The sequence below is a fragment of the Cephus cinctus genome, unplaced genomic scaffold, assembly GCF_000341935.2.
Source record: "Cephus cinctus unplaced genomic scaffold, Ccin1 Ccin1_scaffold0767, whole genome shotgun sequence".
Classification (NCBI taxonomy): Eukaryota; Metazoa; Arthropoda; class Insecta; order Hymenoptera; family Cephidae; genus Cephus; species Cephus cinctus.
Window position 1 is genome coordinate 100,696 of NW_014333372.1, and position 25,167 is coordinate 125,862.

The window sequence follows — 25,167 nt, forward strand, 5'->3', positions numbered from 1 at the left end:
AAAGAAGCCGATTCGATTTCATCGATCGGCCACCCGGGGTGGCTGATATCGAGTAAGACTAAAGAAGTAGAAAAAATAGAGGGAAAATCAGAGGGACGAGGAAGAAAGTTGGAGGGGCTAGAAACGAGAGGGTCCAGAGTTACGCAGTTTCAGGGATGAGACACCAAGAGGATACCGTGCCAATTCCTCGAGGATGAGGGAGCGGTCGCCGTGACAATTTGGAGAGTGGAAGATCGACCGATCGATTGACGATATCTTTCGAGATGGAGCGATGGGGTGGAACGAGGGGAGGGGTCTAAGGGTGGAGATGAGTGAGCACACCTAGTAAGGATAAACGTGAAATAGTCGGGAGGGACGCAAGTCCTGCGGCACTTTGCTCAACTACGTCACCAGTGGAATTGCCGTCTTGAGGCCTGACGTGGGGGTGAAGGTGAAAATGGAAGGGACAGGGATTCGCCTGCTGAATCGAGTTTCCGTATTGGCTCGCTGTCGCGGATTTGCGAAAATCTTTTCGAGACACATTGTCAATGCTGACGTCATCGACTCATTCCTATCGTCTATCCCCTTAGCTGCCAATACTCTTGAGGCGTCTCTTACAGTCACCACGCGTTAACGCGTGCTTCGAATCAAAGTGACGAGCACGAGAGCAATCGTTAGTGGACGTATACATATAGTTATACAAATGAGATATATTGTTATCGCAAGACTTTGTTTGTGGGATGCTGGGAACTTTGGTCCAGAGGTAACTCACCTTTGAGGTGTTCCGGTGTGTCGGCTGCGCCGGCTCTCATGATGTCGCTGAGATAATGCTCGAGGGTCCGCATACTGTCCAACGGCGAATTCCCATTGGCTGTCATTCGTTCCTGCAATCGGAACAAGTGGAATCCCGTTAGAGACATCTTGGAGAGTCCGAGTATCGGACGGAAGATAATATTTGAGGAAAGCACGAAACTACTTGTCGTTTCGTTCACTTTGTTCTCTCCTTTTTTCCCTAGCCATTTCCATCTATGTCCTTTTCTCTTTATACTTTCTGGCTTTCAAGCGAAGGCCCTTCGGTTTCAGAGGCTCGCGTGGCAAAACGCGACGCGATAGCGTATCTCGTGTGCGGCGCCGCGCTCGTTACCACCAGGAGGGACGCGTGCACGTGAAGCACATAGAGCGAGAGAGAGAGAGAGAGAGAGAGAGAGAGAGAGAGAGAGAGAGAGGGAGAAAGAGGGAGAAAGTAAGAGAGGTAAAGTTGACCGCAGCAGACTTCCTGCCGTTCTAAAAATAAAGTACCTAAGCTATACGGACCGCGGATCTCCTACGGTCTTTCATTTCTGCCACTATTATCCTTAATCGAAATGAGCTCTTCTGGTCAAGAAAAGACTTTTAGAGATGAGCCAGCGCTCGGACAGAAGGACCACCCTCTGGCTTTAAAGAGGACCGACCGGTGGGATGGCCGACAGACGTTAAGACAGAGGGACGGAAAGACGGAAGAGCAAAGGCAGATCCGCAGATCGGAGCAACTGGACTCTCGGGGATGAGGTTCGGTCGGTTCGGTCGGTTCACTCTGGCGAACTGGGGAGAGTCGGTAAGGGAGCGAGTGAGCGAACGAGCGCAATGAACTGTGCACGGAAGAGAGAGACAGCCTGGTAATAGACCACTTGCAAGAACGGGGGTGCAGTTAATGCGAAGAACCATTCAAAAGTCCACCCCTCTGTTCTCGGGCAACCCCACAGCACGCATTCCTACGGCACTGAGAAACTTTCCTAAAATGCCAAAACTCCAACTTCGACGTCTATACGTTTTACTTCCATAACCCCGCGTCGAGTCCAACCCCCTTAAGATCCTGAGAATCCAAGTTTTTACTACCCTCTCAACCCTTATACCTACCTTCGCTTCTATTGTCTGTCTACAAGGGTGGTTTCGTGACATTGATTTTCATTCTTCTTTTTTTGTTTTAATTACCGAATATCACCTAATTCTTAGGATGCGTCAGACCTCACGTGTAATGACCAGACTGACGAACTCGCGTCTTGGAGCGCAAAGAATGTCGCGAAGGTCGGCGTCGCGATGCTCGACGTCGTAGAGAATGCCGTCAAGCAGCCATATCCTGGATATCGGGAGATCAATGTAGGATTCGTGTGGAATTTCTGTACATGGTAAAGTCGAACGACGAACGAGGCGCGTGAGCTTGCACTGAGTCCTGACCCGATACGACTTATAGGGGCAGTTTGGCGAGAAAAGGTCCGACCTGAGGGGTAGGAAGGGAATCCTTGAAATCTAGGGGGTTGATGGGCTCTACCAGGAGCCGACTACGTGCTGCTGGAGTTTCGCACGGCTCCCCAGCTACCGGTGGGTGCAACGACCTCCTCTGAAAGCCAGAGACCGTTTGACGCTGACCAATTGAGAAAAACGGCCGTTCTAACGTAAAATAACGGCGGCGACTAAGAGAAATGGCCGAGGACACATACAAATGCTCTTTGGCAGTATTCTCGGAGTTCTTCGAGTTCCTAGAGTCCCCGGACTTCCCATTAGAGGTGAACTGACAGGCTCGCCTGACCACTAGCAACTCTCCACCACTCGCCAGTCACTCTCTATCCACTTCGACTCTGAAAATTCTCTTTTTCCTCCTCAATTTCACTCTATTTCTCTTGATGCTGACAAGCCGAGCACGGTCTTCCAGTACAGTGCGTTATAGAGTGTGGAACTCAGGGTGGCGTAGTCAAACAAAAAATAAACAGCAAAGCACGTGTGGAGTAAAAATACGTAGGGAATTCGAACGGGAGATGAAAAAATTGTTGTGAGTAATATGGATCTTCATACTTTAAGTTAAAGATATAATAGACATTATCTAGATGATCCCGAGATGAAGATGCTCATTGCCGACCCAGAGAAAAAAGGTCGCACGTGGTTCGTTTGACTAGCTGGCCGGGCTGACCTGACCCCGAGAAGGGATCCAGGCTGATGGGGATGGCGGCATTAGCCAGAAGTTGAGGGAATCAAAGAAGAATGCAGGGAAGGAAGTAATAAAGGAAGGAAGGAAGGAAGGAAGGAAGGAAGGAAGGAAATATTCCCGAAGGCAGAAACACAGGGGCATATGGACGTGTGGTGAGTGCAGGGGGTCGAAACAAGCAGGGTGGCGCGCATTGACCGTGACACTTATTTGGCCGGGAGAAAAACGAGGCCTCGCCCGGCGGCGGAGTTCAGGATGCTAGGTGCTCACGTCCAGGGAAACAGAAGCTCCGGAAACTGTTGCCGTGGATGGTACCGAGGGGATAGAAAAAAGATAGCCAGAACATTTTTGCAACCCCTTCGAAATCGGGCAACTTCTCCCCTTCTCCTATCCAGCCCCCACTCCGACGCTTCTCTCCCTCAGGGTGTCCCTCTTCCTCGTAGACTCGCGCAACCTGCACCCACTCCGACCTCAAGCACCCCCGTGCTAACCCACCGCGTCCCTCTCTACCTGGCTCCATCTCTCTCTCTCCCTCGTGTGACTTCCCACATCGCGCTAACTCACTCGTGCTCGCACGGGACGTTGGAAAATCAATATAGGGAAACCAGGAAGTAGCGGCAAGCAGGCTGCCAGGCAGCGAGGCAGGCTAGTCGAGAGAGTCAGGCAGTCAGGCAGCCAGGCAGGCAACCAACTGGTCAGGGAAGCAGGCAGGCAACCGACTGATCAGAAAAGCAGGCTACGAGGCAGGCACAGGCTAGTAGGGCGTCGACAGGAACCTAGCGTAGGCTCCACCCTAGTTACAACCCGGCCGACCTCAGCGCGACCCCATCCTACGCGCGCTTCCGCCCTACTCCCGATTGTTATTGGCTGTTTCTCATCAACCCATAACGCTCATTGGCTCCCGACGTTACGACGGTTTAGAAACCATCCTCCTGCCCCATCCCTCCCCGAAGCCCTGCTCCTCCCTCCGGACCCCTCATCAGCTTCACTTCGCCTCCTTCCCGATTCTCTATCCCGTTACCCACATCATCCCTTCCCCCCTTCACCCACCTCGTTCCTCATCATCAAGCTCTGCGCCAATTTTCCTCCGCCCTGGAAATTGGCCAATCCGGAAAACCGAAAGATACACGACAGTCACACTTGGCTGAGGGTCGTAGGGGGTTCGAGAAAAATCACTGATCTCGACGCGGGATTAGAGAACCCGGAGAGAGGGATTTTTGGAAAATTTTTTAAACGGAACCAGGACAATTATTGCAATTCAGTTGTAGTAGAAGCGACGTGAGGATTTTGAGCAATGAACCGAGAACCGGAAATATCGTGGATGCTTCAGGCCGCGAATTGTTTGACCCACTTCGGAGTTTGCGCCTCGTAAAAAGCAACAACCCTCCTTCCCGTCGCCATCAACAATCCCAACCCGCCCCCCTCTTTCGCCCAGCCCAAAAACCCAACCACCCCTATACGCCAAGGGTTAGAACGTAGAACCTGACTTGAAGAACCATCGCAGAGGGTTTCAATCGAATTATACCGGATGGGACAGAAGTACCGGATGTAATTGACGAGACGCCAGTATCCACGACGCTCCTAAAAGTAACATCGACATGGATGACAATAATGAGAAAGATGCCGCAGGAAGAATCGTTACGCAAATTTTTGTTCAGCTCGCCACGTCATCCGCGAGTAACAGAAGCGGCTGTGTTCACCTTGCAAACATTCTCCACCCTTAGAGCCGTATCCACATGGCATCGCAAGAGATACAATTCGTGTTCGGCGAACCGAGTGTTCGGGCTCGTTTTTCACGGCACTTTAATTCTCCTTTCCGTCGACGATTTTCCCAGCGTAATTGTTTGGGCACCGAGTCTGATAGATGTCCCGACGAGACTAAAGGAAAGCTACACGCTCCTAGGTGCTTCGGCACAATAACAGTGCGTACTCCAGTCCTGCCTGCTGCCTACGTAATTTCCCACCCACGTTAAACCCAATGTTATTATTATATCCGTACCAGAGGAGGGAGCCGGGCTGCGTCGCGCACGCTGCGAAAAAGGTGGATTCAACGGATAAAAAAAAAACATGCAGAACAAGGGTAACAGTGTAAGAACGAGTTTTCAGAGGGACGCTGAAGTGAGAGCGGGGTAGAAAAAAGGAAGAGAGAAAAATGGATGAAAAAAAAGGAAAACGCCCTCGCAGGAAATACGAAGGCGCAACTTTTTTTCTTTGGTACCGAGTTCTCCATTCGTCTCCCCCCACATCCAGCTTCGCCGACCTTACCCTCGTCAGTTTTCGGTTGCTCAACGAAATATTTCCTGCTGTACCACTGTTACGTGCACAAAAAAGGACGCCTCGCGTCGCGACGCAGAATCCTTTTCACATACCCATCAGATACCACGTATCATCGATATAACTGTAAGAAATCAGTCTGAAACTTCTAGATGATCCATGGTCATCCCCATGGGTCTCGCAGGCAGGGACGTAAAAAATTGTGCAAAAATCGATTCGCCGTGCTTTTCATTTCCAACGTCGAGAGAAAGCCGTGTAACGCGAGAAACTGAAGCGACGTGGAGTGAAAAATAACGAAACGAAAAAAAAATGAATGAGAAACAAAAACACTGGAACAAAAAGTCACTCAAATTTTGTCTCCGAGTACCATTCAGAGCGCAGCTGATTGAATGCAAACGCGTAGGCGACGGCAGCGCCGCCGACGGACTCCTAGGTACTTTACACACTTCGTACAGCCGTACCCGCGTGCTTTTTGTCTACACGTAAAATGCCACCCTCCCGTAGCGTTGTTCCTAGAGTCCCGGACGCAACCTGCAGGTGTATAAAGTAAATACAAGAATACAATGACTGTATGAATCTGGCAACCGTGTAAAGTACTGCGTAACATCGTCGAGCTTTGGATACGTTGAAATGTCTCGGGTGCTCCAGACTATGATGTCTGCCTACCTCTCGCCCCTGTATCCCCGTGATAGTCAACGATATCTACAGGACCGACTCCCCGGAGAGACCGAAGCCTGTATCGTTGGTTCCGTTGTGAAGTCGACAAAAAAGTGCGCCGAATAGCACAAGGAGAAGAGATACAAAAAATTAACACGCCCTTCGACAAATACGTCGAGCCTAAAGGACGGAGAACCCGAACTCATCCCGAGCTGACAAGAGATATCACTCAGCGTCCTAGAATCCTCGTGAACTCGATTAAGCTCATTTAAAATCACGAGTGAAAGATACATGAGGAGCATAAAGCTCCACGAGAGGATGCTGTACCAAAAGACCCCACAGGGCACCCTTCTATACATATAGACAGGTCATACCCAGTGACCCGGGAGACGCAGAAGCTGCACGAAGGTCAACGAAAGGTATCGGACTGGCTGCGTAACGTAAATTAGTGAAGGAGCTAAGGAGTTAGGAATGCGGACGTGGAAGCTGCTACCGGATGGAGCCAAAAGATGTAGCGACTGCGAGGCGTGTACCGAAGAAACGGTTTTGAGTTAGCTGACGTAAGTAGGTCACCTCGTTGGCGTGAGCGCAGCCGAGGGGTTGAACGAGGGTGGTTGTGGGTTGTGGTGGGGATGTTGGACGGGGGTGTCGGCTCGGAGGGAAGCGGGAGACCGGTGGTGGAGGTGATGCTGCCAACGGTTCCGATGGTGGCGGTACAGGCTGTATATACAGTTATAAGGGAATGGAATGAAATGAAACGCGGCTCCACGTAGTTATATAGTTATATAGTTATAGAAATATACGCGGAGCGCAACGTCACGAATCGATAAAAGAATGGCTGCACGAGCTGTACGCGGACTCTGCTTAATCTATGTAGTATAATGTGTATATATTATACGTTGTAATTTGTAGGTTGGTAGTGGAAGGTATAGCTGCCGTAGGATACCCCGCGCGAGCCACCTCGTTCTTAATTCATTATTGACGTTCGGGGCTGCCCTGGAGGCGCCTTTCCCGGGCGTAAAACTCGCGAAGGGGCCACGCTCGTAGTTGTCTCCTTGTTCCTCTCGGAGCAGCCGGAGAGGTGGGTGCTCACTTGATAAGCGAACGACTCTCACGATGAACTAGGTGGACTGGGTGGACTAGGTGGACTAGGTGGACTAGGACACAGTGGAAGCTGCGGCAGTGACCTAGATACGTTTCTAGGCTATTTCAGGGAGGGAGAACAGAGCCTGAGTGCCTTTCCAATGCTTTTCGGAGCTTCGATCGGGGTTGAATGGCGTCACACTAGTCTTACGTCTCTCTCTTACGCGTTATCTGTCCTTTTGATGCGCCGAACAGCAAACTAGGAAGCACGAGGGACGTGCCAGTTCACGATAGTAATATCTTAGTGGGCAGGAATACTCCGTCTCCTAGAGCCCCGGGCTGTTTCCCAATGGAGGATTCCAGGCTGCTGGATTTCCTGCTGAAGTAGTGGCAATGGATAAGGGTTCGGAACGTACATAGCGAAGGTAGCCGAAAGGGTTGATGGGCGCAGGGCGAGGCGCCCGAGAGGGGTCTGTTCGGAAGAGGGAAAATGGGAAACGAAAGGAAGCTTGGAGATGCGTTGCCGCCCGATGACCGAAAGGGCGATTCGGCAACGTGCTAAAAATCTATATCGCTCGCAGCGGCTGACCTATAAACCGACAGTAGGTCAACTCACTGCGGCTGCGGCCCCGAATTCAAAGCGAGCTGATCTTAAATTAGGCTAACTTCCACCCCGTTCGATTGAGCCGACAGCGACGCCCTCTGCGCCAGGATTTCCCTTGTCCTGAGGTTGCAAGGCGCGCGCCGCTCAGGAACTCCCCGGCATCGTCTTTCCCGCCGCTGGCCGGAAGTTTACTTAGTCTTCCTTCTCTCTCCCTCTCCCACTTTCAGATCCATCCGATCCACTCGTTAGATCCAGCCACGACGGAGCCTCCGTGCGACATGTAAATTATGTCGCCATCACTGAACTAGAGGTAAAAGGCAACCGTCGTGTCCGAGTAATAAAGTTTATAAAGCCTTCTTTCACCTGAGATCAAATGGACGGGGGCTGAATGAGCCTCAAGCAGGAACTAGTCCTATCTCTCATTCTGCCGTCGTTTAAACTGTCCATTAGTTTGCTTGGATTTCGCAGCTGAACGAGATTCCAGACTGCAAGTAGCTTTAAATTGGTGCATTCGTTTTATTGTGGGTCTGCGTCAATCCGAACGCATCACTCCGCGTTACAGTAACTCGAAGTGGCTCAATTTCAGTCAACGTAGATTTTATTTCCTTGGGATGATTATCCGCCAAACTATCCTCACTCGAGTGCCTGCTTTTCTTACCAAAAAAATTATAGGATCCTACGTCTGAATCTGATACCTGCGTTTGATCCAGGCCACTTGGTATTTCCTGCTGGACTATTTTTTTTTAAATTGCTATTCGTACCCGGCATTAAGCTGTGCTCCCGTTTGCCTATCGATATCTAAGATAGGTCCACGCTTGGGACCTCCAAAAGTGCGTTACATGCCGCTCTGCTTAATTAGTTACGTAAGGCGTGACTTTTCTTTTAATTTAATTAACTCTTTTTATTATATTATTATTTTATCAAAACTGATACTATTTCTGTTATCGCACATTTATATAAGCTTATAGGATGCTCCACCCTCGCATAATAAATATAGTCTCTGTCGCCGATGCACGGTCCTGCTTTCCTTGGGGTTCTCTTCTTTTGCTCCCCTCCCCATTATGGCTCCTCTTTGGCTCTCTCGAGTACAGTCAAGAAAATTCAAACTCTGGCCCCCGCCATAACCCATCCCCTTTTACTTTTCTTAGTAGTAGAACTGTTTTTCACGGAAATGATTAATCGCCTCAGACCACGTGGAACAAGGCCTTCGAAGTTATTTTTCTTAATTTTCTATGCAAAATGGGTTTCCGAGGCACTCGAGGGTTCTCGGACAAAGAAAAATGAAAAGTAAGACACGATCAGCCAAGAATCCTTTTTCAGAAACGAAAGATCCGACAGAGTCAAGATGTCGGGGAGAGCTGAGCCTTCCTACAAGATCAAGTTAGGGAACGTCCAAGATCTTCGATCATCCGAACCAGTGATCGACTCACGTGAAAAAGCCTAAAGATTCCACCTGATCAAATAGGAAAAACTTGTTTCTCATAAAAAAAGTCTCTTCCGTCAGAAATAGCCCTGATGACACCAAGACCCAAGTGTTACAGACACTTCGAGATCGACCGTGTCGCGAAGCGAATAAGTTTCCCTGAAAAATCTCTTCCGTCCGTAGCAGATCAGGTGAAATCATCCGGAAGGATGCGAGTTTTACGAGTTTCCTGAGTGGCAAGTATAAGCAAGTACGTATAGATATATATAAGAAAGAGTGACGAAAACCTCCGAAGAATTGGAGGCGACGGCAGGTGAGCGAAGCCAGGAGGAAGCCGAAGAGAAAAGTGCCTGGCGAGTAGTGCGATTGGTGACTCCGTGAGAGCCTCTCTAGGAATAGAATCAGCCGCCGGGCCAGCCTGTCTCGGACTCCGACTCCTGACCAACCGACATGTATAAATGCTCTCCCTCTAAATTCAGAGCGAGCTGCCAGTGTCTTGTTACAGAAGCTCGTAACTGTACATGAGTCATTCATAGTCCAACTTATAACGTTGTAAGCCAGGAAAAAAGGCGAAGCAGACGCGGTAACAACAAAAAAGCCAAAAGCGCTTGACGAGGCTTCGAAAAAGAAAAAATAAGAATTTTCGTAAATTTAAATAATCGGCTAAAAACAAAAACGAACTCTTCCTCTTCGATTAATACGGCAGTGCTAATAATCAAAGGCGAGTTCACATATGGCTGGAATGCTCGGACATCAGACACCGATACGATAGAACAGGGTGTGTCCGATAACACTGCATGCCGAGGAAATGGCAGTGCTTCCTATTACATAACTACAGAACCACCCCGCCAATTCACATATATCACTTCTCTGGTCGCGCGGTACCGCAGGAATGACCGACCCCCTTTCCTACTTGCGAAAACCAAGGGATGCTCCTGTGGGGGGAGGTTATGGTAAATCTGTAAAGTGGTACCGTATGATTTGGTCGAGTCAGGTCAGGGCTGGTTTCTATACTGGCTGCAGGCTGTAAAACGGAGGGGCGGCCGTTTCCGAGCCAAGCTTAATTTACAATGCAAATATACGTAGGCATGCATTTCGCGTGGCGGACCTGGGGCATAACTTGGCCAACTTGGAAACCCCTAAGTATGCCTGCGGGGAGAGTAGAAAGTGGAGTAACAATGTCGTTGGAGTAGGATAACGAATGGTTGAGGCTTGGGGTGATACTTTTCTTTTTTTCTGAAGTCGTCGGACGACGAAGTAGACATTTTCTCCGTGGGCAAAAGACCCGTAGATGAACAATATAAGTCGAGGAAAGAATTAAGGCGTCAACTTTAAACAAGAACGGGTGTACCAACCGAAGTAACGTTAAATATGATTCCGCAGCGTGAAAATAAGGACTCGAAGAGTCATTGAAAGAGTCCTCGACGTGCTGGTAAGTCTGTTTCGTATGCGACGACCGCGTCGCTCGCATTCTTCGCGTCGTTCGCTCGGGCGTTCCCAAAGTCGCTGAGACGACTTCAAGTTCAACGAGAGTCGCGATAAGTGGGTAATACGAAAAATATCTTCCAGTAACGACGTCTGCCCAGACGTCCGTATATGAAGGAAGTGCATTAAGGTGAAGAGGAGGTAGAGAAGGAGGTGAGAAGGGGTACAGGTGGCTCTCTAGGAAGTTGCAGCAAGAATACGAGCGATACGTCGTAAGAGCTGTACAAGATATAAGAATAAATAATAGCACTAAGAGATACGACGTATATACCGGGTGTCTCCATAATAAAAAGAACGAACCGACCGAAGTACGGAACGAAAGAGTAGTTCGCGTATCTCACGCTAGATGGTGCCATTGTACTACGTCGTATAATTGCGAATATTTATCGCGATGAATGGGACGAGTACGATTTTGAAAAGCCATTCCGACCCTTAATTGCAGCGATTATAATTTCGCTTCTTAACGTGAAATTCCCTCGCGGGAAATACTGAGTGGTGCGAGATGTTTTTTCGAGAAATGCGATGGCGGCGGGGGTGGAATAAAAAGAAGAAAGATTAATACCTCGGTATCGTTTTCACCAGAGACATATTCTTCGTGTGTTGGTACTCCTGGGGCTAATCGCGAAGTTGAGTTAGTGGCTGCTGCCAATGGGGTAGAAACAAGGGTTCACACCGAACTTCCCGCGGTTGATGGGAATCGTTAGAAACGTAAGAAACTCGATAGGGTCTATATCGATCAGTGGTCTGGTGCGAGCACGGACTGTACAGTTGCACAACATATCCCCCGGAACGTGCAGGTCGAATTTTGTACTCTACCTCAAAGTTCACCCTGCGACTACCCTTTGACCTTTCTTATCCCTTCGCCCGTTACGGAATATCGTGTGCGGAAATTTGCCTATTGGGCAGACACGCTGTACGCTTTATGCATGGCTGTTATATTAGATAAGAAAAGCCTCGGACACCTGTAAGGCTGAAAGGTAAAGGGGCCATTCACACCGGAGCAAAACGAAAGCGAGCGGTATCAGATTTGTTAAGAGCGAAGGGAAGGTTGGGTTAATTTTATCGCCAGTGATAAATTCGTCGACGTCGATCAGCTGCAGTACTCTACAATTACGTAGGAGCAACACGAGGCTGAGCGTCGATCTACCATCTAGCGACGGCGACGTCGACGTCAACAATTCCAATGACGTGCACGACGTCCAGGTGGGCGTTTCCGACTTCGCGGGGACGCTTGCCGTCCTCGAGTCACACAGCTGATTTTAGAACGGATTCCATACCTCGTGACTTCGTAGTTTGGAACGCTCATTTATTCTATTTTTCCCTCTTTTTTTCTACACCCTATATTCATTCGCATATATATATATACCTAAAATGTTATATGCTCGTGTCTATATACCTGGTGTAAACTCGACGCATCCTTCCTGCTTCTGTATTACAGAGATCCGTAGGACGAGGAATTTCCCCGCGAGGCATTCAAGGATTGTAGTCTAAAGTTCCACGAGATAAGATAAGGTAGGTCGCACAGGTAAAGAGGTGAGGCTGAATATTGATAAGAAAGGTGAAGAGAGATAAAGTCACGTACACAATTGTTCACCATACAAGTATACATAATAAGCACGCGCACCCTTATCACGCGTAACCCCAAAAAAAAACACATTAGATATAGGCATAGGCAGCGTGAGATTTTATTCACGATAAGAGATAATAAGGTTGAACGACCCTGCAGACATGTGCGAGAGATCATTGCGCATCGCGGTACAAAATATTTGTTCCATCTGTCCCGACTCCGACTACGCTGATAAGAGATTGTCCATAATGCCGACCTGACTTCCCCCCCCCCTCCGCCCCTCTTAAACGAAGGATCATTCTCTCCCATTAGCTCAGCATCTTCCGCGCTTTCGATCCTTCAGATTTATCTATTGGATTTCCCGGAAAATTAATACCGGCCAACGAATATTCCGCCTCTTATAAACGATCATGGAAGAACTCTGGGAGACGTTCTCGTTGCCCTCGTAAAAATCGTTATCTAAATCGTTTCGTGCCTTTTCAGTACACTGGCAGCCATGCTTCTTCGTGCTGCTGACTGCGAACTGTAAACTTTCTATACTGTAAAGCGAAGAACCCAGCGTATCACTATATATCGTTTATCCACGTGTACGATATTTTGCCAGGCAATAGGTTTAACGAGTAGATGAAAGCCTATCGGGCTGTCAGTGATAAAAGACACGAGGGCTCTGACCACGTGCGTCACGATTAATATTCTTCGGGATGAATCACGACGCGGACTATCATACGAAATGGGATACGGACAGAAGCAGACTGTGCTATGGAACTGTGTAGAAAAGCATATCGCGTTATATATAAACATATTATATATATATACGAAAGACTGCAAGGCACCGCTATTGCGGATAGGCCAGGGTGACTCCTGGGGAAAAGTTTTCACAGAGGAGAAAAGGGAGAGCCAGTGCGCGTCGATAGCCCGTCCTTGGCCGACACGATCTGCCAGCATAGCTGTACGTAAGTACACGTACGCGGGTACTCATACAGGTAAAAAGAAGGGTTGGAGGGAGGATGGATGTGTGAGGAAGAGAATGAGAGAGGGTGAGAGTCATCGAGGCTGCGTGACGTTGAGGAGGGCTGGTAGGTGTGCTCGGGAGGGTAAACACAGAGCGGCAGAGGGAGCAGGGTGGCCAATGTTTCTGGGTGTAGGCGTCTCTCTCTCTCTCTCTCTCTCTCTCTCTCTCTCTCTCTCTCGAAGCATCTCGTCGTCCATAGCTCCGCAAACCTGTCCCGTGTCTATTTCGAAAGGCCGTCTCTAATTCGGGTGTCGGATACTCGAGAATTTCCGGACCACAGCGCGTCTCGTAACGCCGAAAGATTGGCGAAGCAAGCAGGGAAACGGATGGCTGATGCGTCCAGAGATGGAGGAATGAACATCGCGATGCGTGGACACGGCGGTGGCTGGGGATGCGGCTTGAGGAAATTTTTCGAATTTTCTTGCCTGACCTTTTCACGCGTATTGCCTCCATTAGTGTGTATTGTCTACGCGATGGAACCTTCGAGAGGAAATGACAGCCCTGAAGAGGAAGTCGGGTTTGGTCCTCTCGACGGGAGGCTGGGGCTATGCCCACGTGGAGTTGTACACATCGGACGGAGACTCGCTGGTTAATTAAACTCGGCGAGTGTACCGTGTAGATAAGGAGTGATTGAGGTGTTTGCCTTGGAACTAATAGTTCGTGCAGCGAAGCAGAATCGAATTTATAAATCGCCATTTTGAATCTTCCCATTCGTATGCTCGTGACGATCTCTCAGTTGGCTTCACTGCTTTCGTCTTGTCGATTGATTTTTGAAATTTTAGCAATTTTTTGAGCGAGGCTCGTTACGCGTCAAGAAAGAATTTTCGATAACCCAAAGGTAGCATAATGAGATCTTCGCTATTCCGCCTGCGGTATGCAAGGCCTATTTTTGTCGGACTGCTAAAATAGCTGAGCTTAAACGTCTCCTAGAGGACAAACACTGTCAGAGAGGCAGCGGAGCGGGTCGCGAGAGAATTGGGTCAGAATTCAACATGGCATCCAACCTAGAGACTTTTCCTAGCCATTCAGACAGAAATTGCGCTGCCATCTAGATTCGAAATTCTAGATTCCTCGAGCTTTCAAATAAGCTCGCCTCTCCTCCTCACGCGACTTGCTCGAGTTCCGCTGGTCCCTCCACTCGCCCTGCCTTCTTTCTGGGTCATTCTTTTAATGTCCCTTCGAGACGAATATATATAGGGAGAGCACATCTCTCTAGCTACTTTACAATAGGCAAAGTGCATGTCGCCGCGTTAAGGCGATTCGCACGAGATGCTTTCGCGGCTGCTACGTGCGTCGCTGTTACGCATCGTCGTAACACGGGCTAAATATACGCAAGCAAGCGTTGCATAACCTGACACGATATGCGTGCTACGCTTATGCGTGCACCAGCGCTGCTTCGACGTAGAAGCGCGTGCCGCCAGACCTGTGCCTTCGCTAGGTCGGCGTCAATGATAAGGAATACGAAGTACAATGATAGGAACGCACCTGCTGATACGGCGGCAGCTGCAGCAGATCCCTCTCTTCTGCAGCGGTGACCTCGAAGGTCGGGGCCGGTTGCGGAGGATAGAGATTTCCCTTGCCAGGATACGAGGTGCTCCTGCGGAACTTGACGGGGCTGATACTGGAAGGATGTCCTGGGTTGGGACCAGGATGACCCGGAAACGTGGGGCTCGGCTTCCGGCCTTGAAGTCCAGCCGCCGCCGCGACCGCAGCGGCCGCGTGAAGGGAGGAGTGCAGAGGCGGGAGATTCGGCACGGACCTTCCGCGACTCCAGGGTGACAGCGCGGGACTCGCAGCAGCCTGGGGGGCGCCGCCCCATTGCTGGGGTCCCTGAGGACCCCCGGACCACGCGGCATATCCTTTGCCCTGGAGATAGACGCCGGGATGCGATGTCGGTTGCTGCTGCTGCTGTTGTTGCTGCTGTTGCTGTTGCTGTGCCGACGGTGCCGGCAGGCCGTGCCTGCTGCCCGGTGCGGTGTTCCCGTGCTGTGAGAAGTTGTGACTGGCCGTTATGGCTCTACGGGCACCTGCAGCGTTGGCTGCGCTCGAGGCGGCGAACAGTCCCCCGGGTCCACCAGCCGGGAAGTTCTGGAAAGTCGCGATAGAGCCGTTTACGGGTAGAGCGTGGAGGCTGGCGTCGTCGGTCCAGAGGCTGGGTACCCGGACCGGCTCCGAGAAGCCTTGTAGGCTGGCTGCGGAACTGCTCATTTCCTTCTCCGTCGATGAGGTCGTATTGGAGGTTATGGCGATGTTCTCGACCTCGACCTCCTTCGATTTCTCCTGTGGATTTACCGCCTCGAGGGCGCCTCCTGGCGACAACGGTGCCTTCCCCGTCGACTGTTTCTCTATCAGAAGATCGTCCTGCATGGCGTTACTCGATTTCGCGGAATTTACCGCGCCGCTCGACGGGGAACTCGCGAAGAGGCTGCCCGTGCTGAAGTCGCCCATAAATTAGGGGCTGCGCGCACGGCCCCTCGCGCCCTGACCGCCTTTACTCTACCTTACGCACGACTCTGCTGCGATCACGCGGAATCTGAACTGGAGGAGAGACGGACTGGGTTCGCTCTCTCTCTCTCTCTCTCTCTCTCTCTCTCTCTCTCTCTCTCTCTCCTTCGCTCTCTCGGTTTTGTGTCAACCTGAGCCTCGACGTCAACGTCAACGTCGACCCTCACTCGGTCGTCTATCGATCGCCACGCTCATGAAGATATACGTAGGCGGAAGAAGTGGCTATTTCTCTGTCCTGCAGAAAGTCCTCGAGAAGAGACTACTTGTTACTTTTCCTTGGTATCTCTTTGGTTTTGGTCCACACTGTCTCCGTTTATCTATGTATATGTATATACCTATATGTATATTTTTCTCCCTTCCGACACTCCTGTACTTCTTTCGTATTTGATCGTGTCAACCTCTGAGCCTTTTTAGCCTCCTCCAAATTACAGGGTTCTACCCTGGACTCCGTTGCTCTCTACCCCAATCGCTCTTGTCTCTTTGCTCGGGTCCGCACCCTCTTCTGTATTTACCTTGGTACTAGGGAGCAACCTCGAGCCACTGGTGGTAGGTTCGAATCGCGATAGGCGTTCCCGTGCGTACGAGGCCAGCAGTCTAGTCTAGCGCCACTCTCGACAGGCCACTAAAGCGTCCCGCACGATCCTGGAGCATTCTTCGACGAGGAGCAGAGCGCGGATGTGCCTCGACAGATAAGAGAGAACACTGTTGCCGTTTTCGTTTTTTCTTTCTTTTTTTTCGTTATTAATCCTAACGACGATAAATATCCGATAAAATTACGAGTCACAGCTTCGAAATCTTCCGAACGAACACGATCCCACGAAGCACCGAAACGACGATACAATATTTCACGAAAATTCTTAAGTTATTCACACAGCCCCGAAGGAGCCTTCACTGCTCGAGTCCGAGAGACTCGCGACGTGAATCCAACGGAATGCGAATCCCGAAGGAAGCAGAGACGGGGAACTGCGGTTTTCTCGCCTGTGACGATTTCACCGAGGGTAGTCAGAGAAAGATGAGGACAAGGTGGTGGTGGAGGAGGAGCAGGAGGAGGAGCACGGGGCGTTCGAGCCAGAAGAGAGAACCGTCCGTATGGAGGGAATCGCGCAACGAGGACAAGCACTCACGAGGATACGCGTCGTCTGGGCGACGCTCGACGTCGTCGCGGTCGTCCCGATCACGAAACACACGCGAAAAGTTTGTCCTCGCGGTCGAGGGGGGACGGGATGAGGAGGAGGGTGGTCAGTGGTGTCGAGGGTGACGGTGACGATTGCGATGACGGAGGTGCTGTCGCGGGTGGAGGATGAGGGGGAGGAGGAGGATAAGGAGGTGGAAGATGCAGAAGAAGAGGAGACAGAGTTATCGTGGAGGAGGTGGCGGAGGAGGAGGAGGAGGAGCTCTCTCGCGCACGGACTCTCGTAGACGGAGCACTAGCTCCTGGTCGGCGATACGTGGGGAGCGTATCCAGCGAGGTGCAGCAGCCGCGCTCCGTTGGTACGTGCTCCTCTTCCGTGATCGTAGCACCTAGCGTGTTGTCGCCGCGGCCGCCGCTCCTTCGCCGCTCCCAGGCAGCATTATAATACGACGTCGGTGCCTCCTAGTCCTCCTCTCTTGTGGCCTTTGGAACTTCGCAGGCGTTCGCGGCCGGCCGAGCGATTTAACGGGAGCGAGCTTCGGGGAGGAGGCCCTGTTTTTAGCGTGACGTGACGTGGAGCGTACACGTCGTGTGTTCGTGCAGGGTGCCGACTTTTGGTACACTGCTAGCCACCAGCCGCGGAGTCCACGTAGCGAGCGCTCGGCGATCCTCGGCCGCTGCGTCGCTGCGTCGTTGCGTCGCACACGGCAGTACCCCGACACGCACGCGCTAACGCGGCATCGCGCCGCCGCCGCCGCCGCCGCCACCACCACCACCACAATCCTCTACTTCCACCTCCGCAGCCACCTCCTGCTCGCTACCTCCCACATAAACCTCCGACTCCGATTCCGACTCTAACTCTAGCTGCTACGTACCATAGATCCCCGTCCCGGCCTCAACCTACAGCCCCCTCACCGTTACCTGTCTGCCATTTTTATTCTCACTTCTCTTATATTCTTATATTCCTCTACCCTTCGCTCCCTGTAGCTCCCTCCTTCCTTCCGTCCTTCTACTCCGTCTACTCGACCTAACCTCTATCTTTCTCGCTCTCTTCTTCCTCTTCCCACTTCCTCCTACGTCACTGTATATTTACTTCGTCCCTACTCCGACTTCCTCTGTTTCTCTCTGACTCTCAGTGCCAGTCCGACTCTCCCTTCGTTCCTCGTTCGGAGCTGACCCACCGACCGACATCGCGATGCTACTGGCCCGCGCGCCCGCGAGGCACATACGCGGTTGCATAACGTTGCTGACCACGATAACAGCCACGAGCGAACCGCCGCTCTGTCGACCATTCGTCGCGCTGCTTCGACTTAATCGTAATAAAGCTATGATAACGCAGAGTCATTGAATTTATTCTCGTCGTACGTTCTCCTACTTCGTTACTTCCTTCTTTTCAATTTCAGTACACACTCGATCTGCTTTATGATGTTACATCATCGGAACACACTAAATGCCTTGACTTACTTGAAATGTAAACACACGTGCGTCCGTCACAGGTCACAACGTCTCTCCGCATATATACCGGCACCAATTCCTGATTGAACTTCCATTTCCACGTTGCCGCCAGGTGGTCGATATAATCATGGTTGTAATAACAAATTCTTCGTCACTTTGAATTTTTCCAAAAAAAATCTTCCTGATACAATTCGTAGTGTATCTCACTTGACAAGTACAGGCCACTACCTGCAAAAGTCATCGGTCGAATTATACTCACAATCAGTGAGACATATATTTCTGACAATAACGTACGATTAATCAAATTCCTGAAAGAAGTTCCTCTGGGTTTGCTGTGATGAATCGATTTCCATGGCCGAGCCAAACCGGGCGTCCAGGTATACCCCGGCATAGAGTATACCCTTTCAAAATGGTGGCAGCTTGCGCGCTTGGCCAAAGAGAATAAATAAAATATCGTGCACCACGCTGCAGGCAGCCCGAGCTGCACGCCTGCGTGTTGCCAGCAGCCAGCAGTTTTCAACTAGTCACCCGCCATGAAATGACTCGCTGCTTTGCTCATGAGTTGCACAGATCGCCCGATGGATGTCGCCACTGACTCACCCATTAGCTTAATTTACCGCCACCAGTAGGCGACCTTTATATCAGGTGTCTCGGATATATTGTTAATAATAAATCAGTGAATGTGCTTTATATTAATTAAATAATGAGCACGTAGATAAGCAATTATCTAATGACGCATTAAATAGTAAAAATCGTACCAGAGTGTATAGTCAATAAGCAACTATCCGTCTGAGGATAGATAGATATTACAAAATACGCAAATTGAAATCAAACTATTACCGTTAGCACTATCGTTTCTCCATCGCAGTCAATCGTTATGACGCTTCGAAAATCACAAAGTAAATGCGTGTTGCGTAAAATACATGAATAAAAATGAAGAATATGATTCTAGGGAGATTGCAGCATATACCTATGTGACTGCATTCGCTAGCCAGTAGCGTATCTATTAAATTCTCGGAAATGACGGTACGAAAGACTCTTTTCAAGTGGCTGCAGCATCTAAGGCAAGTTTCCTATTAGACAGCAGATTTTTTCCCTGGGCTTAGTAAGAATTTAAGACAGGTTTACAATCGCGTCTATAGTTCTTACTACAGTTTAGCTACCAATTCTGCTTATGCAAACTACGTATAATCTTTTCAACATTTTCAGACCTTTGAAATGTTAGATTGTTACCAGAACATGGCTACTTGATCTTTTGAATTTAAATCCTCGTCCCACCTCAACAGAGTAGGATCTCTTCAAAATCCGTATGGAACCACTTCACCCGGTTTAGGGTTCAGTTTTGTTCTGAGATGAAGAGTGAACGTTGGATGCAGGAAACGGAATGTCGAAGTGGGCCAGGGCTCGCGAGCTTCTCTACTACTGTCTGCTATTCTCTCGCAAGAAGGAGGCTGAACTTGATTCAGGCAGATCGGAAAGAGGAGGAGGTGGTAGGTAAGAAAGAACAGGGAGAGAGAGAGAGAGAGAGAGAGAGAGAGAGAGAGAGAGAGAGAGAATAGAATTAGTTACGGACTAACGAGAGAGCGAGAAGAAGAGGATTACGATAAAAGTGGTAATAAAATGAAATCGCATAGAAGGCGCTTTAAATTCAAGGGCAGCAAGGAAGGAAGGTAGGTGCGCACGGGAAGGTGAGATAAACGACAAAGGGTCCCGCGTGTAAAAACCTCCGGAGAGACGAGACGCGACAAAAGAAGGACTGTAGCAATGTCGGACGACTTCTGCTGCCGTGTAGCTAAACCTGCGAGTCAAGGTGATCGTCTTCTCTTCGTCTACGAGCCCTTCTTCGATCCTGTCCAACCTAGCGAGAGCCAAGAACTCACGGAGAGCCTCCGGGTATAGAGCGATGAATGACAACAACCTCCACAGTCAGATATCTTCGAAGATAAGATAAAAGATTCTGTTCCGTGTTGGTTCTTTGTTCCGTGAATTTTGAGCCCGTTGATCGCGAGCTGTAAAAAATATATAATCAAAGATAGAAACTCGTAAAACGATTTCCCATTAATTGTGTTTTTGTTTTATTAATAGAAATATATGTCACGCGTGTACCTATTTACAAAGTCTGAGGAATACAGTGTAAGCGCAGGAGAATATAAATCGGAAATATTTACCGACTTCATGGTCTCCTGATATAGTGATTAGTGGATGATAATGTGGGTATGATAATGCGTGTGACATGTACAAGCACGTATTTACGTATGATATAGATTTCATTATTATACTTTTTAGATCTGGAAACTTAAGGAGATCTATCGATATCGGTATATAGGAGTAGCATATGTAATTTAGGAAATGCTAAAATTGCATAATTTAACCCGTCAGATTCTACGCATCTCACTATTTCCGATTCAGAATTCGATTCCGTGTCAATGTTAATCAGTCTTCCTAGTGCTCTTAGCCTCGTTCTTATATTGTCTAAACACTCATACTCTCTCCCTCCCTCGCTCTGTCTTATGGATTTTCCCAAAATTATCTATAATCTAGAGTACAGCAAATAATACGGATAGGCTATACGATTGTTCACTGTTCGGTGAATCTCACGTATACTCTTTAACGTTAGCTCATGCATATTTTCAGTCATCGGATTTGCCTGCTCTAGGAACGAGCACCAGGTGGAAAGGATCCGGAGGTACCGCGACGCATCCTGGTAACAGACGAGAAGCCAGATCCTCGGAGGCCTGAGAGATGTCGAAGCGTGAAAAGAGAGCCGTTACCAGGACGAATGTAAAACCCTGGACCAGTCGCTGACCAATACAGGTCCTTTTGCCAGTTGAAAATGGGACGAAGTGTTCAGGCCTCCTGACCTTGGGCTTCTCGCCGGAGTCTCCAGCGGCCTCTGGGACGGAGTACTTAAGGAAACGTTCAGGACGAAACTCACGGGATCCAGGACCCCAGTAAGACTCCCCTAGATTCAGTTCGTAATTGTTAACGAAAACGACTGTATCTTTTGCCACGTTGTAGCCGCCGATTTCAGTGTCCTGGGTCGCTACGTGAGGAACTATCGGTGAGCTGGATATACGCAGAGTTTCCCAGATGACGGACTCGGTGTAGGGCATGTCGGCTCTGTCTTCTAGAGTAACCAGGGCTCGTGATCGACCAGGTTGGGATAGGACGGTATCACACTCTGCCTGGATCTTACTCTGGACCTCAGAATGCACCACTGAATTGGCTAGTATGAGCATCACCAGGTTCCCAATCGCAGAATGACCTCCTAGAAAATCCTCCAGCTCAAATATAATGTGTTCCCAGGATAAACCGGACCCGGGACTCTCTAAATGAAGAAGCAAGGCATCAGTGAAATCCCTAGGGACCCCGTTCACGGAGTCGAGACTGGCGCGATGCCGATCGATGATCCTCTTCAGGATGAAGGTTCTTATCCCCGTAGCCCAATTATTCAACCTCTTCATATGACCGGCATAGAACGGTCTGAGCCAGGGTAAAAAGTCCACAGCGTAGCCTTGATTGATGTCCCAGAAGATTTCATCGAAGGTCCTGACGATCTTGCAGAATTCCTGATCGGCGTAACTGAACCGCGTCGAGCACATGTACCTGGTGAACATGTTCGCCACGGCTCCCAGAAGAAGTGGCTTCAAGGAACGTTCGCCGCGCAGAACGTCCTGAGATTCCTCGTTCGTCAGCGCCGACATGAATTGCGATGCCTCCAAGGTAGCCACCCTCGACAGTTCCTCCTGCTGAGGACTTCCTCTTCGTGGCGAACAGAAACTCCTGGCCAATGATCGTCTCTTCATCTGCAGATCGGACCAATCGCAAAGCGCGAGAGCTGCAAAGATGGTGAAGATACAAAATTATTTTTTATCATTCTTATATTTATCCTGATACCCGTTATCTTATAATCATTTGAAAAGAAGATACACCAGCGTCTCTTTACATTTTAGTGCATCCTTCCAAGATTCAAATATTTTTCTGCCAACGAACTGAAAACACGAATTTCTTTGTGCGCGATCGCGGCGCCGATCCTGATTGAGTTTGACGCAATGGAGGGAGAGCAGATGCGCTGCCCGTTCCGAGAAGCGGTTAATTCGACTGTCAAGTGACTACTCGCCCCGATGCGCTTCCTGCTCCGGTATTACGAGTTACCGGCAACCAGTCGCTGCCACTCCACATCCTTTGCATCCTGGAGGCTCCACCCTGTTATCTCCTATCTCCTATCTCAGCCCCATCCTCGCTCTCCGTCATCTTATTTCCTTTTGTCAATTAAACCAGAGCCAATGTCAAGTCGTTTAATCGCTTCTTCGTATTCGCTTCCCTACAGCCTGAGTTTACACCCTGGCATTGGCTATGTCACTATCTTTACTATGAGACTGGAGCACCATCTATACGGCGCGATATAACGATCAAAGAATACGATAGGAAAAGTGGATCATAATAATATGTATATCTGAATAAGGAATATTTCTGATAATCTTGTAATAATAATCTGTTGATATAAGACAACATGAAAAATGTTGTATATATAAAAATTATCGGGATATTGCGTCACATGATTCTCAAAACCGATTAACCCCTGATCTAACAAATTCTACGTTACATTAACGAATCCTATCGTAAACAATGTCTTTAGGCGTCTTTTTCAGGAACAAGGTCTTTCTGAAAGAGTCGTCACTAAGCGACACGGCTGTCCCTATTCAGATAGTCATTGATCAGGACGACGACTGTGAATTCTCGTAATCGAAAGGCGCCATCCGCGAAAAGCGTGCCACTGCGCCCACCGGTACTTACTGTTAGATGTTATCGCGTCAGGTCGTCAGGAAGAGGATCATCTTTCCGTACAAAGTGAGGAGTCTGGAGCCTTGAGACCAGCACGTATCATTACGCTTGGCAAACATGTTGTCTGCTGCTCGTAGGAGAGCTTCCGTAATACGAGTATACGAGGTGTCCAATTAAAAGAGGATACTTTCTCACGGGGATGATTCTCGAATGGTCTAACGGGATAGATAGGAGGTGAAAGTCGCTTAGTCATCTACAGGTATCGGATACTCCATTGGCAATAAGATTCGCGGTGTCTATAAATAACCGCAGACCTGGGTGGAATACGGCCAGGATGTCAGATCAGGATGTCGACTAGGATAATTAATAATTAATCGGTATCTGTACTTTTTAATTAGGACTGATTGGATGGCTTACAGTTATTTCGATCACCCCCGAAGAGCTGGTGGAAACGTAGAAAATCAGGACGACCCCCAAAGTGACTACCCTTCGTGATGAGAACTTCCTTGACGAGACTGTAGCTGCTGACCACCACGCAGGTAGCTACTCCTAGACGAATCTCATAGATGTCTCCGTACTTCCGTGCCAACCTGGTGAACGCTTCGAAGGGTCCACCTGGGCTCGCCAGGAGATGGAGACTCCCAAACAGGGGCAGTGCCCTAGGACCATTCAGAAGCTTCTTCATTCTTCCAGCTCGCTTATCCTTCTTGATGTCATCCGCTTGATCCTTCTCCTTGCGGAGCTTGCCCTTCTCCCAGGCTACCGTGTCACCCTCCTCTTCCGTGGGTCCAGACCGTAAACGATTTCTGGCGATCATGGCCAGGATGGTGGCACAGGTGAAGAGGATCCAAAATGCTCCAACATCCATCGCCGGGATGAACAGGTACAAAATTTATGGAATTTAGACAAGCCGATCGACGACACTCTCCCGATCCAGCATCCGAAAGCACTTTGCACGCAGTACCGTTAGAGATTCCTGAAGGATATTAATCTCGAGCACTTTCCTTCGACTCTCACCTCACGCCGCACTCGGATGCAATATGATCCTTACGCGTTCTCACGGTACTCCAGAAGCTCTAGGTGGACCGAGACAATCGGGACAGGACCTGGTGCATCAGTCGTAAGGATAAATCTATGATTAACCAACGAGGAAGGAACGATCCTGAAGAAGATCCTCCAAGGAGAGGAAGTACTCGAGTGGGAATTGCAGATACATATATAAGGAACGGTGGAAAAGGGAATATCCGAAGACTAAGGTTCCTAGGACTCCTTAAATCGTAGAGGCCAAGGGGACTCGGCACGGCACTCTGTCAAAGTACTAGGACGCACAAGATCACTGACGTGTGTTGGAACCAATTGGATGAGCTCACGAGTTTACGAGTAAAGGGAGACGGCAGTATGTAGAAACAAATGTATTCGCGTCTCCCGGAGATGCGAGTATCTGGCGATAAAGAGGCTAGACGGGCAAGTGGTAAGTGCCTTGCTACTGAATGGACGTCTCTTTCGCGAGGCCGGGGCTCTTATAGTCGTGAGCCTGCGGCAGGTCCTCCCGTTCGCTCAAGCGTGTTCTGCTGTTCCTTATTAAGGCCGCTGCTCTGCCGGACTCCGGCCCAACGCGGCCCGGCTTCGGCCGGCCCCCTGATCTTCCCCTACCTCCCCAGCCCAGCTACCCCTCTCCGCATATCCAACCCCCGACATCCTTTCAATCCACCTTCGTTGCTCATTGGGTTGACGCTTCGGTCTCTCTCTCTCTCTCTCTCTCTCTCTCTCTCTCTACCCCAAGGAAGGCACACGGGCATTGTCTTCGACTACTTGGAGAACGCATAGCCCTAAATCGGTGGATAATCTTCCACAATAGATAATCAATTTCGACGGTAACTCAAGAGGGAAATAGATTAACGGTCTTTCCAGGAAAATACAATAACGATATCGTACAAGTCTTTTTGGTTTCCCGTAGTCGATCTACGAGTTCAGTATGTTACATTTTGCCAATCTGTTAAAAAATGCAGTCCTTAGCGAAATCACAAACGGCTTTCTATAAAATCAAGGAAATACATACTCATGTAGAAAAATGATATATGTCAATGCCAAACCATGCGCATGCACACGGTATAACGAAAATTGTATACGGAGCCACGTGTGACTTTCTAAAACCTTCATTGTCGTCGATCTATTTAAGCAAGATTACGCAGGTAGATGCGGGGGAGAGTTTTAAGAGAACGAAACGTATTGAGGTTACAAATTTTT

The 25,167-nt window shown here is 49.4% G+C and overlaps 2 protein-coding genes across 3 annotated transcripts in view; both read right to left on the reverse strand.

The window, feature by feature from the left end:
* The window catches only part of LOC107270454 (cytoplasmic polyadenylation element-binding protein 2), a 94,320-nt gene extending 76,361 nt beyond the window's left edge, over positions 1 to 17,959 (reverse strand). Inside the window, exons 1-2 of one of the 2 annotated variants that reach the window (XM_025087792.1) lie at positions 14,529 to 17,959; positions 752 to 863 (exon numbers count right to left, since the gene is read on the reverse strand). In XM_025087792.1, the coding sequence (XP_024943560.1) occupies positions 752 to 863; positions 14,529 to 15,491 (1,075 nt within the window). In that variant the 5' untranslated portion in view covers positions 15,492 to 17,959. The remainder of the gene's footprint in view (positions 1 to 751; positions 864 to 14,528) is intronic. The other variant, XM_015745485.2, reaches the window with a different exon arrangement.
* Positions 17,960 to 20,193: 2,234 nt separating this feature from the next.
* LOC107270461 (cytochrome P450 307a1) lies at positions 20,194 to 24,521 on the reverse strand. The gene is made up of 2 exons (XM_015745499.2): positions 23,338 to 24,521; positions 20,194 to 21,973 (listed from the first exon to the last, which is right to left on the reverse strand). Exons 1-2 carry the CDS (start codon positions 23,786 to 23,788, stop codon positions 20,766 to 20,768), a joined length of 1,659 nt encoding a protein of 552 aa, XP_015600985.1. The 5' UTR covers positions 23,789 to 24,521; the 3' UTR covers positions 20,194 to 20,765.
* Positions 24,522 to 25,167: the final 646 nt, after the last annotated feature.

Excerpts from the sequence above, each read along its gene's own strand:
- LOC107270461 (XM_015745499.2), bottom strand. The coding sequence starts at position 23,788 with ATGGATGTTGGAGCATTTTGGATCCTCTTCACCTGTGCCACCATCCTG. Across the intron at positions 21,974-23,337 it reads CGGGGGTGATCGAAATAACT|CTCTCGCGCTTTGCGATTGG; the intron begins GTAAGCCATCCA and ends CCATCTTTGCAG.